Below are 15,511 nucleotides of genomic sequence, written 5' to 3' on the forward strand. Positions count from 1 at the left end.
CTACATTAAAATTTTTAAAACAATCAAGTCTTCTAATAAAACTGATGTAAATGCTGAGGGTTAGGGTGGGGTTTGTAATCACATCAAGTTTGTAGTTCAATCTCAGAGACCTTTCTTTTAGGCTACCGGTAATTACCGCCAATATTATCACTTGCGTTAAAAACGGTTTTTCTTTTAGTACTATATTAAAATTTTCATACGTTTATTAAGTAGATTGCGCATGAGAGGTCATTCATCGCGCATTTTAACGTCTGAACGTTGCAGCCGGCCAGGTGAATATTTTAGCGCAATTGTGCTGCTACGACTTTGCCCGGCAAAATAAATTCAACTCAACCCAACACAATCTTCATCTCCATTTCGTTAAGTATTTGTTGTGTATGCGAATCAACAGAGCATGACCAAGTCCCTTTATATTTCTATGATTAATCAATCAAACATCCAATGTTTATTTTTTTTCTTCTTAACATTCCTTTGTAAATCGTTGAAAAGAAACGGTGGTAGGAAGGCATCGATACTTTCCGTCTAAGGTTGACCACGCAGAGGATGAGTTAAGTTGAGTTTATTTAGTTTGGTAAGAGAAAACTTAGCGACACATTATTATAACTCAAGTCTATATACTTTGATTATAACCAGTGGTGGGATTCAATTTTTTTGTCAGCCGGTTCTATCACAAAAGTCATATTTATCAACCGGTTCTGTTACAAAAAGTCCATTAACAATCACCAGTAAAGCTAACCGGTTCGCTGATCTCATAAAACTTCGTGAGATGGTTCTATAGAACCAATGCGAACCGGCTGAATCCCACTACTGGCAACAACCAAGAAGAAAAAAGGTGCACAACGTTGAAACGTTATAAGGTTATCGCTGAACGCATTCAAGTTACACCGTACGAAAAAAGAAGCGGCGATGGAAACGGGATTAAAGACGCCCTAAAACTCATCATGATTGGTCAAGTCGCCATCTGGCCGCTGAATACGTCCCATGAACAAAACAAGGCCAGTTTGCTGGTGGCGAATAGCCCACAAGAACGGGTGATCAGCTACAAATTGCTTGTAAGAGAACGGTATACCATAATTTACTCCGACCCTTGCCGCGCTTGTGACCATGCTCCCTCTTTCGTTCATCTAATAAAGTTATAAAAAGAAATTGTGAGTTTATGTAATACGCCAAAAAAATGTTTATCGTCACGAAGAATGAACAAGTGAACTCATATTCTTCGCGTGTTACGACAAACTGGTTTTGAAACAACATAGATGTCAAGGCAATTTGTTTTATACGTATACGTATACGTATAGGCACCACAAAGTAGATAAAAAATAAATAGGCACTATAAAGCAGAAAAAAACAAAAAGGTTCGAGCTGCTTTGTGACCTTTAATTCAGTTTTTAAGACATAAAACGTTAATAGATTGTAAATGTGATCATAACACAAAATGAGTTTTGAGTTCTTTGATGCTACTTAGTGATCATGTTACGGCCCAAACAGTGCTGCCCTGCCCACTAAAAATTTTCCCAGGGCCCATAATTGGGCTGTGGACAATAGTTTGCTGGCCATTGTGATAAACAAATGAAACAATACAAATTTATAACTGTGTAATATATGTTTCAAACACCTGTGGTATACTGTGGTATAACAAACCAATAGACAGTTTATTGGCAAAGTCTAACCGTTAACTTACCCTTCAGGTGTTGCCCCCAAAGGCCATGCAAAAACGTTTTTGTTGTCAATGATGGGAGAATCATACATCAAAAAGACAAACTTAATTGTCTTCGTGATCGAAGTAAGTTAGTTAGGTCTATGCTTCGTGACCTTAAGTCTCCCTGTTTTGCACAAAAGACTATAGGCAATACCAGAGAAGTCGGGCCGGGTTCGGGCCGGGTTTTAAATATATATTTACCCATCTAAGTAACGAGCTGCTAGACCTGACCTAATGTCAAACAACCCCAAAACGTCTTGTTCAAAACCAAATGTCTGTTGTGTTTCTTGTCTTGGTCTTTCCCGAAGCTTCTATGTAGGCTATTGGCCTGTCATATTAAACTTTCGGGCCTAAACGGGCTTATCAAAAACGATTCGGGTTCAAACCGGGCCCTGGGTCCAATTTTAAGCCAATTTACAACTCTGGGTGATCGTAAGAACAAAACAAAAAACAATGTTATCGGTTCAGTGTCACAGCCCCTTAAAAAATCACGCATCCTAAATGGTGTAATCAAAGCAGAAATTCCCCTATTAGGTTTTTGACAAATTTACCTCAAACGATGTTTTTGTAAGAATCTGATCCACAAACAGCGGAATCTCGGTTTTAGCCTGACCAGTTAAATCAGCCTTTTCTCCGTCAAACAAGTCAGTCACACCGAGTTTGGGCAAGACCTGGACCAAGTCAAGTGACTCCTCGAGAATAAATTTAGGAATTGTTATCTAAACAACAACATTATAAGATAAGAACATCCCATAGTAACCAAGTTTGGTAATGCCACATAAAAAATTAAAGCTAATATTTAGAATTTCAAATCGTCACAGATTTTTGATGATGACCCTTGCATCAACGACGCGAAGTTAAGATAACGTTTACATTAAAAGTTTTACGTTTTCATTCTCATCACCATAATCTTGCAGTTATTTTGTCCACAACCGATGGGTTTAAACCAAGGGTTCTTAACCAGGGAACTGTTCCTAGGGGGTGCGGGAATGCTGAATCATTAGGGTTGGTTAGGTCTATTCTATATAAATACAAAAACCCAAGGGGGTGCGAAAATTGGTTGGTGATTTGAAAGGGGTGCAGCAAGTAAAAAAGGTTAAAAACCACTTGTTTAAACTGAACGAAATAATTTTTGTCCCAAATGTTATTGTATATATAGCTACAAGTTTGATGTGGAGAGAAAAATGTTTGCAGAAAATTAAATGTTTGTTTGCCAGACCAGCCGTATTTCCCACATCAAATCAGGTTCCACAAAAAATGCAAGGGCCCACTCATATTTTTTGTACTTACTTCAACATCTGTATTACTGATTTGAGAAATCCAGCGGGTGAGGTTATCCGGGTTCAGATTGGCCTCAACTTTTTTCAAGTCGAAGTTTTCAGGCAAGAGCACGTACATACTGTACTCCTTGTTAGCATAAGATAGCTCGAGTATTTGAAGTGAAATGTCCTCAATAAAACCATAACGAAATTTGCCTACAAAAGAATAAAACGATCGTTATCTGAAATTTAAAACCTTTAGATAACAATGACAAGCAAACTAGTAACTAGATCAAATATGTATCTTTAATAAACACCAAATTGCCAACGATGTTGATTAAAACGTATTCATTAAACAGACGTTTCGACACGGCGTTATTCCCTTTTTGTCTGCAACCTTTTATCATGTGACGGAGTTGATTGAACCTTTTCCCCTTACTTTTTTGTGTATTTAAACGTGCTTGTTTCGGCTTGTACATTATATTTTCACGGATGATGACTATTGTTTTTGTCGAAACGTCTGTCTTGTGTAGCTGAATATGTATCTGTTTATTACAAAGTATCTTTTTGTGTTAAAATGAAACAGGTCCAATCGACTTTTTTAATAGGAAAGAAACAATGTGTATGTTACGGTGGGGCTCTAAAAATTGTCTCGGCCATTTGCTAACGGTTTGATTAATACTAGTTTACGCGAAACATTTTTTATGGTGTTCAAGGTTGGGACCGAATCCTGTCAAATTATTCGGTCGAAACCAAATCTTTTTTAAAAATCGTTGATTTCAACGAATAGGTTTATTTTTATAATCCAAAATGTCACCAACCTTCCTTGAACATGAACGGTGTCTTCACAACTTTGTGTTGAGTGACATAAAAGGCCTTTGGCTTGGTATTTTCTTCGCGAAACCGAGAATTCCAGTCAGCGCGAAAATACAATGCGTTTGCGATAACCAACTGTGTGTCACGGTTCAAAGAATCGGTAGTCAACATTGCTGGAATTTTGCCGTCAGTTTTTTCGCTGATCCAGTTGTTGATCAACTCTACCGATTTTTGAGGATTATTGGCAAAATCCAACTGAACAAGTGGGAACATTATTAGAGCTCATAACACACTGTATGCTGGATATGTTGAGATCTTATTAAATTGCTAATTAAAAGCGAAGTATGGTCACCTTAAAATTGTGTTTTGGCTGCAGTTAAAAATGAATAAGTAACACTTTAGTAAACAGATGTTTCATTTATCTTGAAAATAAGTTTCGTAAAAAAGCAAAGCATACATGACATACCAAGTCAACTTGAGCTCCATAAACCTTTAAAGCTTTTTGGTAATCTTCAAGCACTTCTAGATTTTTATTGGCAAACACTCGGTTTAAAGATGTAATTGTGATAGACTTTAACACAAAAAGTAAGTTTCTGTAAGTCACATATATAGGATTCTAACACCCGTTGTAAACAAAAAACATACATATATATTGAATGATTAAAAATGACTTAACGCGGGATCACCTGAAGTAAAAAAATCGAAAAGATTAATTGTTATTTTATCCGAGTCGAATCGTTGATGAAATGGCGATTCAATGGTGTCGTTTTCCGCAGTCTGCACATAAAGAAACAGATTGTTTCGCGACTGTACAAATTGTATCACAAGTTTTAGACAAAAACGCTATATTTGGAAACAGTGGAAAATAGACGTACCGAGTCAAACAGCGTTTTCTTGACATTTGAGTCGGAAAGTATTTGCGTTTTGTCGTCCTCCAAGTTTGAAGAATCTTTTGAAATCTTTTTAGTGCTGTTCTGCACCTAAAGAAACCATTCCTTTTTAGTGCTGTTCTGCACCTAAAGAAACCATTCCTTTTTAGTGCTGTTCTGCACCTAAAGAAACCATTCCTTTTTAGTGCTGTTCTGCACCTAAAGAAACCATTCCTTTTGAGTGCTGCTCTGCACCTAAAGAACCATTCCACCACAAATTTTAGACAAAATACTCATTAGCATATAGGTAACTTCGATAGGGACCCAGGAGGTCATAAAACACCATGTCTTTACCCCAATCGGCAAAAAACAATTTAAAAAAACCCTGCAACATTAGTAGTCAAGAGTACAATACCAACTTTATTAAACAGTTGATCGTGCAGTTCACCAAAATAACTATGAAATTTTCCCTCGAGTCTGTTGAAACCAAAAACCTCCTCAATCTGCTTGGCAGTCTGGCCTTTTGCTCCCAGGTGTACCATTGCCATAGCTATAAAGTAGCACAAAAACATACACGTCTCAGTTACTGAAAAGTTTATACAAAATCTACAAAAACAAAATACTAACCTGCTGTTATGCTCACTGGAGAGAACATGATATTTTCTGTAGCCGGGTCCGCAATGAGTGTTTTGTAAAAATCGATGCTGAATTGAAGGTTTGATGCAGACAGTTTGGCAATATCATCTTGGTCCATGGTATTTGCAACGTCGACAATAAACAGGCACAAAACGTAGAACAGTGTACTGGCCATAATCCAAAGACTTTCAAATTCAGTCGTTAGACCAAAGCAACGATGCCAACATACGGAGTTTACTTAGTTTACTCGCACTACGGTTTTGCAAAGTTAAAATGGACGTGCTGACCCGAAAAGCCAGGCTGCATTGAAAATAGTTTTGCGGTGAAAAAAGCACTTGGGGTAAAATGAGAATGGAAAGCCACCGAAGCGTAGGGGCAAGAGGGTGCCTTCGCTTCCTTTGGAGATTTTGAAGCACCTCAAATTTGAAAAAAATCGAAAATCCTAATGAAAAAAGTATCATGATATTAGTGAAGGAGAGAAAGTCATTGAATGTCTATACAAATGTCTTTAACGATATCATGACCTTAACCATAACACCAGATGTGCTTTCAATTGTTTGTCGTTGCGCTTACGATGCTAAAGTAAAGCGACTCGCCTTGATGATCACATAAGCATCGTAATCGCGCCCCTGCTTTGCTTTGGGTTTTTATGTCTGCAGGATGCACAAGAATGTGGCATTTTTCGGGACTTTAAATTTGCCAGCGAGGAAATTTTGCGCTAGCTAAAAAAACCGCTGACGAAAACCCCCCATTCTTGTGGGTGGTTTCCAGGGGCGCCGACAGAAAATTGTGCAAGAGGGGGGAAATTTTGAAAGGTACTTACGATATCAAACAATTAGGTGCATATTGGCATAAATTAAGCTTATATACTATACGGTTAAAACATGATACACGATACATGTGAAAAAATCACCGAGAATAAATATAGAAATAAGGTACATATTGCTAAAGTCGTTTATACAGACATTCGTTGACTTTCTCTCCTTCACTTATCGCATTATACTTTTTATTCATTATGTTTTTAGACAAAATTTGTTAAATATGAGGTACATTCAAATTTCAAGGGGGTGGGTGCCCCTTCCTGCCCTTACGTTTCGGGGCCTATGGGGGTTTCCATTCTCGTTTTACCCAAAGTGCTTTTTTTTCACCGCGAAGCTATTTTAATGTAGCCTGGCTTTTTAGGTCTATATTGCGATCGTTGCCTACATTCAAAGACTAAATTTGAAAGTCTTTGGATGATGGCCCGTACACTGTTGTACGTTTTGTGCCTTTTTTTAACTAAAACAAAACGCAGGGATGTGGAAATAATATCGACATAATAATGTAAGCCGCACCAACAGTAGGGTAAAAACGTGTAGATATGGTACATGAAAAAAATTGTGTGGCCCTCGCTTGATGTCCGAAGTTGGTTATATGGCCCACCGACGAAAAAGGTTGCCCACCCCTCTCGTAGAGTGTTTCATGTTTTAACTGTACAGTACATAAATTATGTCAATATGCATCTAAATGTTTGATATCGTATGTACTTGTCAAAGATCCCCCTCACATTTTTTTTCGGCGCCCCTGGAAACCACCCATACGAAGTGGGTTTTTCGTCAGCGGTTATTTTTGAGCCAACGTAAAAAAGTTCCGTCGCCTGCAATTTGAAAGTCGCTGAAAACGCCTCGTGCTTTTATTTTTGGCAGACAAACTAATAACCAGGGGCGGCTATTAGTATTAACTCAAATTTGGTGGTGCAAATATGCTAATTACGCCTTCGTGATCAATGCGAGTCGTTTACTTTAGTATCAAAAGCGCAAGAAAAATAATTGAATGCACATCGGCTGTCATGGATGAGGTCATGACAACTTTATTTCAGCTGGATACACACACATTTGTAGCCTATATAGGCTACTTCTGGTAAACAGAATCACGTGTATTGTGAATCGGACAACCCACTTTGCATGCTCGTCACTTTTGCATACAAAATTTTACAACAAACGTTCTTTTATTAAGTTAAGCTTAACAATAAACAAAATTCATGCAAAACAACTTATAGTCAAATGGGGTAAAAAAAAATTTTGCTGAAGTTGGGGTAAAAAAAAACAATATCCTCACAGCTAAACCAAAATTTTTTTTTAAATGGTTTCTTTTTCATAGGATGTATTTATTCTCTACCATTAAAATAAGCCATAAACCATTCTCAGATTTTGTTTGTAGGCAATGTTCTGCAGGTTGAAACAACAGTAGTAAAATTCGTATGTTAAAAAGTCTTCAACAACCTTTAGAAACTTTCCGGCAGATTTTTTATTACAAGTTTGGTGTCAATGACCTTTGTTCTGTGTTGTGTCATAACTATGACCTATTAAACAAAAAAGACTCTACTTGGCTAGCTTCTAAATTTTTTCAGATATCTTGTTGTTCGTTTTTACCCCAAACGGTTCTATAGGAATGGGGTAATAAAAAACTATGTATTTTTTGCACCCCAAAAATTTTTTTTGCCCAAACATTTTTATTTGTCACCTGGAAGTTTAGAAAATAAAAAAGAAAGCCTATAAAACATGTTCTTAAACCAAAGTTGTATAAAATTTCTTTGGGGCCCCAGTTTTGCAGAAATTTTTACCAAAAAGTATACCTGCATGGCTAAAAGTACAAATTGGGATCCAGGCCTAAAGAAAAATGTTACAAAGTAAAAAAAAAGAGGTTATCAAATCATTATGTGGTAATTCAAGCAGTTTGGGGTAGAAAATTAAACTTTATTTCAATAAGGTTTTAGGTTACATGACCAGTCAGCAAGTGGGTGAGCTCTATTTAAACCTAGTTGCATACCAACAAAAGACTGGTAAATGACAAAAAAGACCAAATCAAAGGCAATAAATGCAGTGCAATAAAGGTACAAAGCCATGGAAAGTCTTAGCACTAATTTGAAAGCGTTTTATTAATTTACAAACAGTTTAATAACTGCTGTAAGTTTGGTTTGTAAAATTTCGAAAACAAAGAATTTTATGTGGCTCGTTTTTTTTTGGCTTATTGATTGTAACAGAGTTTTTAATGAAATTTCTGTCTTATGTTTGACTTTAAGATGGTTGATTAAGTTCATATAATTGAATTGAAGTTCCAACGGCCACTAAATTTTTTTTTAAATGGTCCTAATGTCCACATGTTTTTTTTTACCCCGACATTGTTTTTTTTTGTACCTTTTTCGGGTTAAAAAAGAACAACAGTTTTTGTCAAATATTTTTTTTGTTTTTTAGTAAAATCAAAAACTTGTCACATTACTATAAAAGTAGTCCTATCAGCTTTATTGGGAAGAAAAATTGACCTTTTGTTGCCTAAAATAAAACTTTGGCAACAAAGTTTCAAAAATTTGTTTTTTTTTTACCCCACTTGACTATATCTGTTTGAATTAAATGCTAGTTGGTGAAATAAAGGCTATTTTTGCGTCTAGAAAGCTGTCAACACTCCGTTAAAGGACCGGATCCAGTAAAACTTTGGCAATCCTGACATACTTATTTATAGGTCATTGTATGCCAGTCCCGTTAAAGGTGTTATGCCGAACCAAGCTGGTCCCCCAAGTTTTTCCATATGGCAAGACACAGGCTAGAAAAAACACCTGCAGTGGAATTCAAATCCATTACAGAAGTCTTTCCGGGACTCGTGCTTTACCAACTGAGATACAGATGCTAAAAGTTGAATCACAATCACAGTTGCCTGCCTGGTATGCTGCATATATCAGCTTTATATAAGATCGGTCACCAGACCACTGATCAGAACTGACTTGATTCAGTATTTGGCATTCATTAGTCCTGCCATACTTTGATATTTTGGGTTGACTTACCAGAAACTAAAACCTTGCATGGTCAAGGCACTTTGAGGCCATCTGTTTCTCTCAGTGTTGGGTAGTTTCCCTTGTAAAATGTCTTGCCACAAATAGCTACCTATGTTACCAACATCCCAAATTTGCACATGTTTTGCTGAGATATTCACCGAGTTTAAATCTAGAAATTAATATTTCTGTTCTAACAAATGCCCCATCACACTATTTGCCCTACAATAATACCTTACCTCTACTCAAAACTCTTGTATTTGGGCCACTGTGATTTTCATCTCTTTGTTTGAGCATGGTGTAGGCAGTGTACAGTGATACTATTCCATACCCAACACACATTACAATTACCAACAGAAGTTTTTTAGCCCTCATGTTTTTATAACATGCAAAGCATCTGATTTGCATATATATCGGAGATTATCCAAATATCTTTGGGTCTGTTTTAACAAGGTGTTCTAAAACTGTGTTTTATTACATTTTCAAGATGTGACACACTTTGCAATCTGAAAAACAAACATATGCTCGCAAAATATCAATTTAAAACTTTATTGTGATTGGCGAGATTTTTTGGTAATTGTACATTCTGGAAAGGCCTGAGATGAAACTTAAATTGCTTAAAAAGTTTTCGAATGAAATGAAGTAAACAAACAATCTGAAAGTTTAGAAAAAATGCTAAGCAAATTTGCACAAACTACAAAATAAATGTGAAAATCTAAACACTAAAGTTATCATGAGCTCTATTTTGACATTATTCTTTTTGTATGAAAACATCTGCAAAACAACAACTTTCTTGATTCAAGTCACATTTATCAGACAGCCAGGCTACATTAAAATTTAAAAACAATCGAGTCTTCTAATAAAACTGATGCAAATGCTGAGGCCCTGAGGGTAACTGATGTAAATCCTGAGGGTTAGGGTTTGTAATTTAATCTCAGAGACCTTTCTTTTAGGCTAATTACCGCCAATATTATCACTTGCGTTAAATACGTTTTTTTTTCCTTTAGTACTATATTAACATTTTCATACGTTTATTAAGTAGATTACGCATGAGAGGTCATTCATCGCGCATTTTAACGTCTAAACGTTGCAGCCGGTCCGGTGCATATTTCAGCGCAATTGTGCTGCTACGACTTTGCCCGGCAAAATAAACTCAACATAACTCAACCTTCATCTCCATTTCGTTAAGTATTTGTTGTGTATGCGAATCAACAGAGCATGACCAAGTCCCTTTATATTTCTATGATTAATCAATCAAACATCCAATGTTTATTTTTTTTCTTCTTAACATTCCTTTGTAAATCGTTGAAAAGAAACGGTGGTAGGAAGGCATCGATACTTTCCGTCTAAGGTTGACCACGCAGAGGATGAGTTAAGTTGAGTTTATTTAGTTTGGTAAGAGAAAACATAGCGACACATTATTATAACCCAAGTCTATATACTTTGATTATAACCAGTGGTGGGATTCAATTTTTTGTCAGCCGGTTCTATCACAAAAGTCATATTTATCAACCGGTTCTGTTACAAAAAGTCCATTAACAGTCACCAGTAAAGCTAACCGGTTCGCTGATCTCATAAAGCTTCGTGAGATGGCTCTATAGAACCAATGCGAACCGGCTGAATCCCACTACTGGCAATAACCAAGAAGAAAAAAGGTGCACAACGTTGAAAACGTAAGTTACACCGTGCGAAACAAGAAGCGGCAATGGAAACGGGATAAAAGTCGCCTTAAAACTCATCATGATTGGTCAGGTCGCCTTCTGGCCGCTGAATACGTCCCATGAACAAAACAAGGCCAGTTTGCTGGTGGCGAATAGCCCACAAGAACGGGTGATCAGCTACAAATTGCTTGTAAGAGAACGGTATACCATAACTTGTTCCAAACGTTACCGCGCTTGTGACTTTGCTCCCTCTTTCGTTCATCTAATAAAGTTATGAAAAGAAATTGTGAGTTTATGCAATACGCCAAAAAACGTTTATCGTTACGAAGAAAGAACAAGTGAACTTATATTCTTCACGTGTTACGACAAAATGGTTTTGAAACAGTATAGATGTCAAGGCAATTTGTTTTATACGTATACGTATAGGCACTATAAAGTAGATAAAAAATAAATAGGCACTAAAGCAGAAAAAAAAACAAAAAGGTTCGAGCTGCTTCGTGACCTTTAAGTCTCCCCCGTTTTGCACAAAGGACTAGGTGATCCCAAAGAAGTCGGGCCGGGCTTTTCGGATCGGGGCCGGGTTCGGGCGTAGGTTTCCAAAAAAATAAACGGCCACACTGCGTCATTATTTTTTAACCATATATTTACCTAGCTAAGTAACGAGCTGCTAGACCTGACCTAATGTCAAACAGCTTCAAAACGTCTTGTTCGATACCAAATTTCTGTTGTGTTTGTTGTCTTGGTCTTTCCCGAAGCTTCAATGTAGGCTATTAGCCTGTCATTTAAACTTTCAGGCCTAAACGGGCTTATCAAAAACAATACGGGTTCAAGCCGGGCCCGGGGTCCAATTTTAGGCCCGTTTACAACTCTGGGTGATTGTACCAAACAAAAAACAATGTTATTGGTTCAGTGTCACAGCCCCTCAAAATATAACGCATCCTAAATGGTGGAATCAAAGCAGAAATTCCCATCTTAGGTTTTGGACAAATTTACCTCAAACGATGTTTTTGTAAGAATCTGATCCACAAACAGCGGAATGTCGGTTTTAGCCTGACCAGATAAATCAGCCTTTTCTCCGTCAAACAAGTCGGTCATACCGAGTTTGGGCAAGACCTGGACCAAGTCAAGTGATTCCTCGAGAATAAATTTAGGAATTGTTACCTAAACAACAACATTATAAGATAAGAACACCCCATAGTAACCAAGTTTGGTAATGCCACATAAAAAATTAAGCTAATATTTAAAATTTAAAATCGTCACAGATTTTTGATGATGACCCTTGCATTCAACGACGCGAAGTTAAGATAACGTTTAAGATAAAGTTAAGATTACATTAAAAGTTTTACGTTTGCATTCTCATCACCATAATCTTGCAATTATTTTGTCCATAACCGATAGGTTTAAACCAGGGGTTCTTCACCAGGGGTGCACGCATCCCCCTAGGGGGTGCGGGGATGCTGAATCATTAAGGTTGGTTAGGTCTATTCTATATAAATACAAAAACCCAAGGGGGTGCAAAAATTGGTTGGTGATTTGAAAGGGGTGCAGCATGGAAAAAGGTTAAAAACTAGAGATGTACCGAATATTCGGTTTGCCGAATTTATTCGGCCGAATCGGCCACTTTTGCAAAGATTCGGTTTCGGCCGAATAATTTGTTGCGATTCGGCCGAAACCGAATCTTTTACGAACATCCATTTAAAGCGTTAAACGTGTCATTTCTGCTTAGTACCAACGGAAATCACGTCTATCATTATATTTTTTAACATACTGACACTTTTCCCACTGCAGACAAAAAATCAATATTCATTGTCGGGTTGGCAATCATGCTTGCGGCGATGTTAAACCTCACATAACGAAAATAAGGACGAAACACAACCATTCTGCACTAATTGCCTGGTAGATAAACTTCTGTTTTCATGTCAAACGTGTAGGTTACGACTTTGCGTGACGTCATAAATGATTCGGTTGATTCGGCCGAATTTATTCGGCAAAACCGCCGAATATTCGGTTTCGGCCGAATCGAAATTTTGCCGATTCGGTACATCACTATTAAAAACCACTTGTTTAAACTGAACGAAATAATTTTTGTCCTAAATGTTATTGTATATATAGCTACAAGTTTGATGTGGAGAGAAAAATGTTTGCAGAAAATTAAATGTTTGTTTGCCAGACCAGCCGTAATTCACACACCAAATCAGGTTCTACAAAAAAATGCTAGGGCCTACGCATATTTTTTGTACTTACTTCAACATCTGTATAACTGATTTGAGAAATCCAGCGGGTGAGGTTATCCGGGTTCAGATTAGCCTCAACGTTTTTCAAGTCGAAGTTTTCAGGCAAGAGCACGAACATACTGTAATCTTTCTTAGCATAAGGTAGTTCAAGGATTTGAAGTGAAATTTCCTGAATAAAGCCATACCGAAATTTGCCTACAAAAGAATAAAACGATGTTATCTGAAATTTAAACCTTTAGATAACAATGACAAAAAAACTAGTAACTACATCAAATATGTATCTTTAATAAATACCAAATTGCCCAAAATGTAGAATAAAACGTATTCATTAAACAGACGTTTCGACAAAAATTAAAACGGCGCTGTTTCCTTTATGTCTGCAACCTTTTATCATGTGACGTAGTTGATTGAACATTTTCTCCTTACATTTCTGTGTCTAAAAACGTGCATGTTTCGGCTTGTACAATATATTTTCACGGATGATGACAATTGTTTTTGTCGAAACGTCTGTCTTGTGTAGCTAAATATGTATCTGTTTGTTAAAAATGTGTCTTTTGTTTTAAAATAAAACAGGTCCAATCTACTTTTTTAATAGGAAAGAAAAACCGTGTATGTTGCGGCGGGGCTCTAAAAATTGTCTCGGCTATTTGCTAACGGTTTGATTAATACTAGTTTACGCAAAAATTTTTTTATGGTGTTCAAGGTTGGGACCGAATCCTGTCAAATTATTCGGTCGAAACCAAATCTTTTTTTAAAATCGTTGATTTCAACGAATAGGTTTATTTTTATTATAATCCAAAACGTCACCAACCTTCCTTGAACATGAACGGTGTCTTCACAACTTTATGTTGCGTGACATAAAAGGCCTTTGGCTTGGTATTTTCTTCGCGAAACGGAAAATCCCAGTCAGCGCGAAAATACAATGCGTTTGCGATAACCAACTGTGTGTCACGGTTCAAAGAATCGGTAGTCAACATTGCTGGAATTTCGCCTTCGGTTGCTTCGCTGATCCAGTTGTTGATCGACTCTACCGATTTTTGAGGATTATTGGCAAAATCCAACTGAATAGGTTGAAACATTGTTAGTGCTGATAACACACTATATGCTGGATATGTTGTGATCTCATTAAATTGCTATTTAAAAGCGAAGTATAATCACCTTAAAATTGTGTTTTGGCTGCTGTTAAAAATGAATAAGTAACACTCTAGTAAACAGATGTTTTATTTATTTTGAAAAGAAGTTTCGTAAGAAAGCAAAGCATACATGACATACCAAGTCAACTTGAGCTCCATAAACCTTTAAAGCTGTTTTGTAATCTTCAAGCACTTCTAGATGTTTATTGGCAAACACTCGGTTTGAAGATGTAATTGTGATAGACTTTAACACAAAAAGTAAGTTTCTGTCAGTCACATATATAGGATTCTAACACCCATTGTAAACAAAAAAACATATATATATATTGAATGATTAAAAATGACTTACCGCGGGATCACCTGAAACAAAAAATTCGATAAGATCTATCATTTTATCTGAGTCGAATCGTTGATGAAATGGCGATTCAATGGTGTCGTTTTCAGCAGTCTGCACATAAAGAAACAGATTGTTTCGCGACTGTATAAATTGTATCACAAGTTTTAGACAAAAACGCTATGTTTGGAAACAGTTGAAAATAGACGTACCGAGTCAAACAGTGTTTTCTTAACATTTATTGAGTCGGATAGTATTTGCTTTTTGTCGTCCTCTAAGTTTGAAGAATCTTTTGAAATCTTTTTAGTGCTGTTCTGCACCTAAAGAAACCATTTCACCACAAATTTTAGACAAAATACTCATTAGCATAGGTAACTTCGATAGGGACCCAGGAGGTCATAAAACGTCATGTTTTTACCCCAATCGGCAAGAACAATTAAAAAAAACCTGCAACATAGAAGTCAAGAGTACAATACCAACTTTATTAAACATTTGATCGTGTAGTTCACCAAAAGTACTATGAAATTTTCCCTCGAGTCTATTGAAACCAAAAACCTCCTCAATCTGCTTGGCAGTCTGGCCTTTTGCTCCAAGGTGTACCATTGCCATAGCTATAAAGTAGCACAAACACATACACGTCTCAGTTACTGAAAAGTTTATACAAAATCTACAAAAACAAAATACTAACCTGCTGTTATGCTCACTGGAGAGAACATGATATTTTCTGTAGCCGTGTCCGCAATGAGTGTTTTGTAAAAATCGATGCTGAATTGAAGGTTTGATGCAGACAGTTTGGCAATATCATCTTGGTCCATGGTATTTGCAACGTCGACAATAAACAGGCACAAAACGTAGAACAGTTTACTGGCCATAATCCAAAGACTTTCAAATTCAGTCGTTAGGCCAAAGCAACGATGCCAACATACGGAGTTTACTTAGTTTACTCGCACTTTGGTTTTGCAAAGTTAAAATGGACGAGCTGACCCGAAAAGCCAGGCTGCGTTAAAAATAGTTTTGCGGTGAAAAAAGCACTTGGGGTAAAATGAGAATGGAAACCCCCACACTGTA

General features: G+C 36.8%; 2 protein-coding genes across 2 annotated transcripts; both read right to left on the reverse strand.

Annotated features, from left to right (window-relative positions):
- Positions 1-544: 544 nt before the first annotated feature.
- On the reverse strand, positions 545-10,502 carry LOC145224450 (serpin B6-like). The gene is made up of 10 exons (XM_080090941.1): positions 9,321-10,502; positions 5,268-9,253; positions 5,060-5,190; positions 4,647-4,751; positions 4,450-4,548; positions 4,238-4,342; positions 3,777-4,026; positions 2,987-3,171; positions 2,248-2,415; positions 545-1,124 (listed from the first exon to the last, which is right to left on the reverse strand). The coding sequence occupies exons 2-10, from the start codon at positions 5,449-5,451 to the stop codon at positions 930-932; spliced, it is 1,422 nt and encodes a 473-aa protein (XP_079947067.1). The 5' UTR covers positions 5,452-9,253; positions 9,321-10,502; the 3' UTR covers positions 545-929.
- A 264-nt stretch (positions 10,503-10,766) lies between these two features.
- On the reverse strand, positions 10,767-15,498 carry LOC145224451 (serpin B6-like). Its single transcript, XM_080090942.1, has 9 exons — positions 15,132-15,498; positions 14,924-15,054; positions 14,656-14,763; positions 14,459-14,557; positions 14,249-14,353; positions 13,788-14,037; positions 12,987-13,171; positions 11,736-11,903; positions 10,767-11,004 (listed from the first exon to the last, which is right to left on the reverse strand). Exons 1-9 carry the CDS (start codon positions 15,313-15,315, stop codon positions 10,810-10,812), a joined length of 1,425 nt encoding a protein of 474 aa, XP_079947068.1. The 5' UTR covers positions 15,316-15,498; the 3' UTR covers positions 10,767-10,809.
- Between the last annotated feature and the right edge of the window lie 13 nt (positions 15,499-15,511).

Source organism: Phallusia mammillata, chromosome 4 (genome assembly GCF_965637545.1).
Source record: "Phallusia mammillata chromosome 4, kaPhaMamm4.hap1.1, whole genome shotgun sequence".
Taxonomy (NCBI): domain Eukaryota; kingdom Metazoa; phylum Chordata; class Ascidiacea; order Phlebobranchia; family Ascidiidae; genus Phallusia; species Phallusia mammillata.

Bases quoted from the DNA above. Each gene is read 5' to 3' on its own strand.
- LOC145224450 (XM_080090941.1), bottom strand. From the start codon at position 5,451: ATGGCCAGTACACTGTTCTACGTTTTGTGCCTGTTTATTGTCGACGTT. The intron at 5,191-5,267 runs GTTAGTATTTTG...GCTACTTTATAG, and splicing joins TCCAGTGAGCATAACAGCAG to CTATGGCAATGGTACACCTG. The intron at 3,172-3,776 runs GTTGGTGACATT...ATTCTTTTGTAG, and splicing joins ACCGTTCATGTTCAAGGAAG to GCAAATTTCGTTATGGTTTT.
- LOC145224451 (XM_080090942.1), bottom strand. From the start codon at position 15,315: ATGGCCAGTAAACTGTTCTACGTTTTGTGCCTGTTTATTGTCGACGTT. The intron at 14,764-14,923 runs GTTGGTATTGTA...TGGTTTCTTTAG, and splicing joins ACGATCAAATGTTTAATAAA to GTGCAGAACAGCACTAAAAA. The intron at 14,038-14,248 runs GTATGTCATGTA...CAACCTATTCAG, and splicing joins ATGGAGCTCAAGTTGACTTG to TTGGATTTTGCCAATAATCC.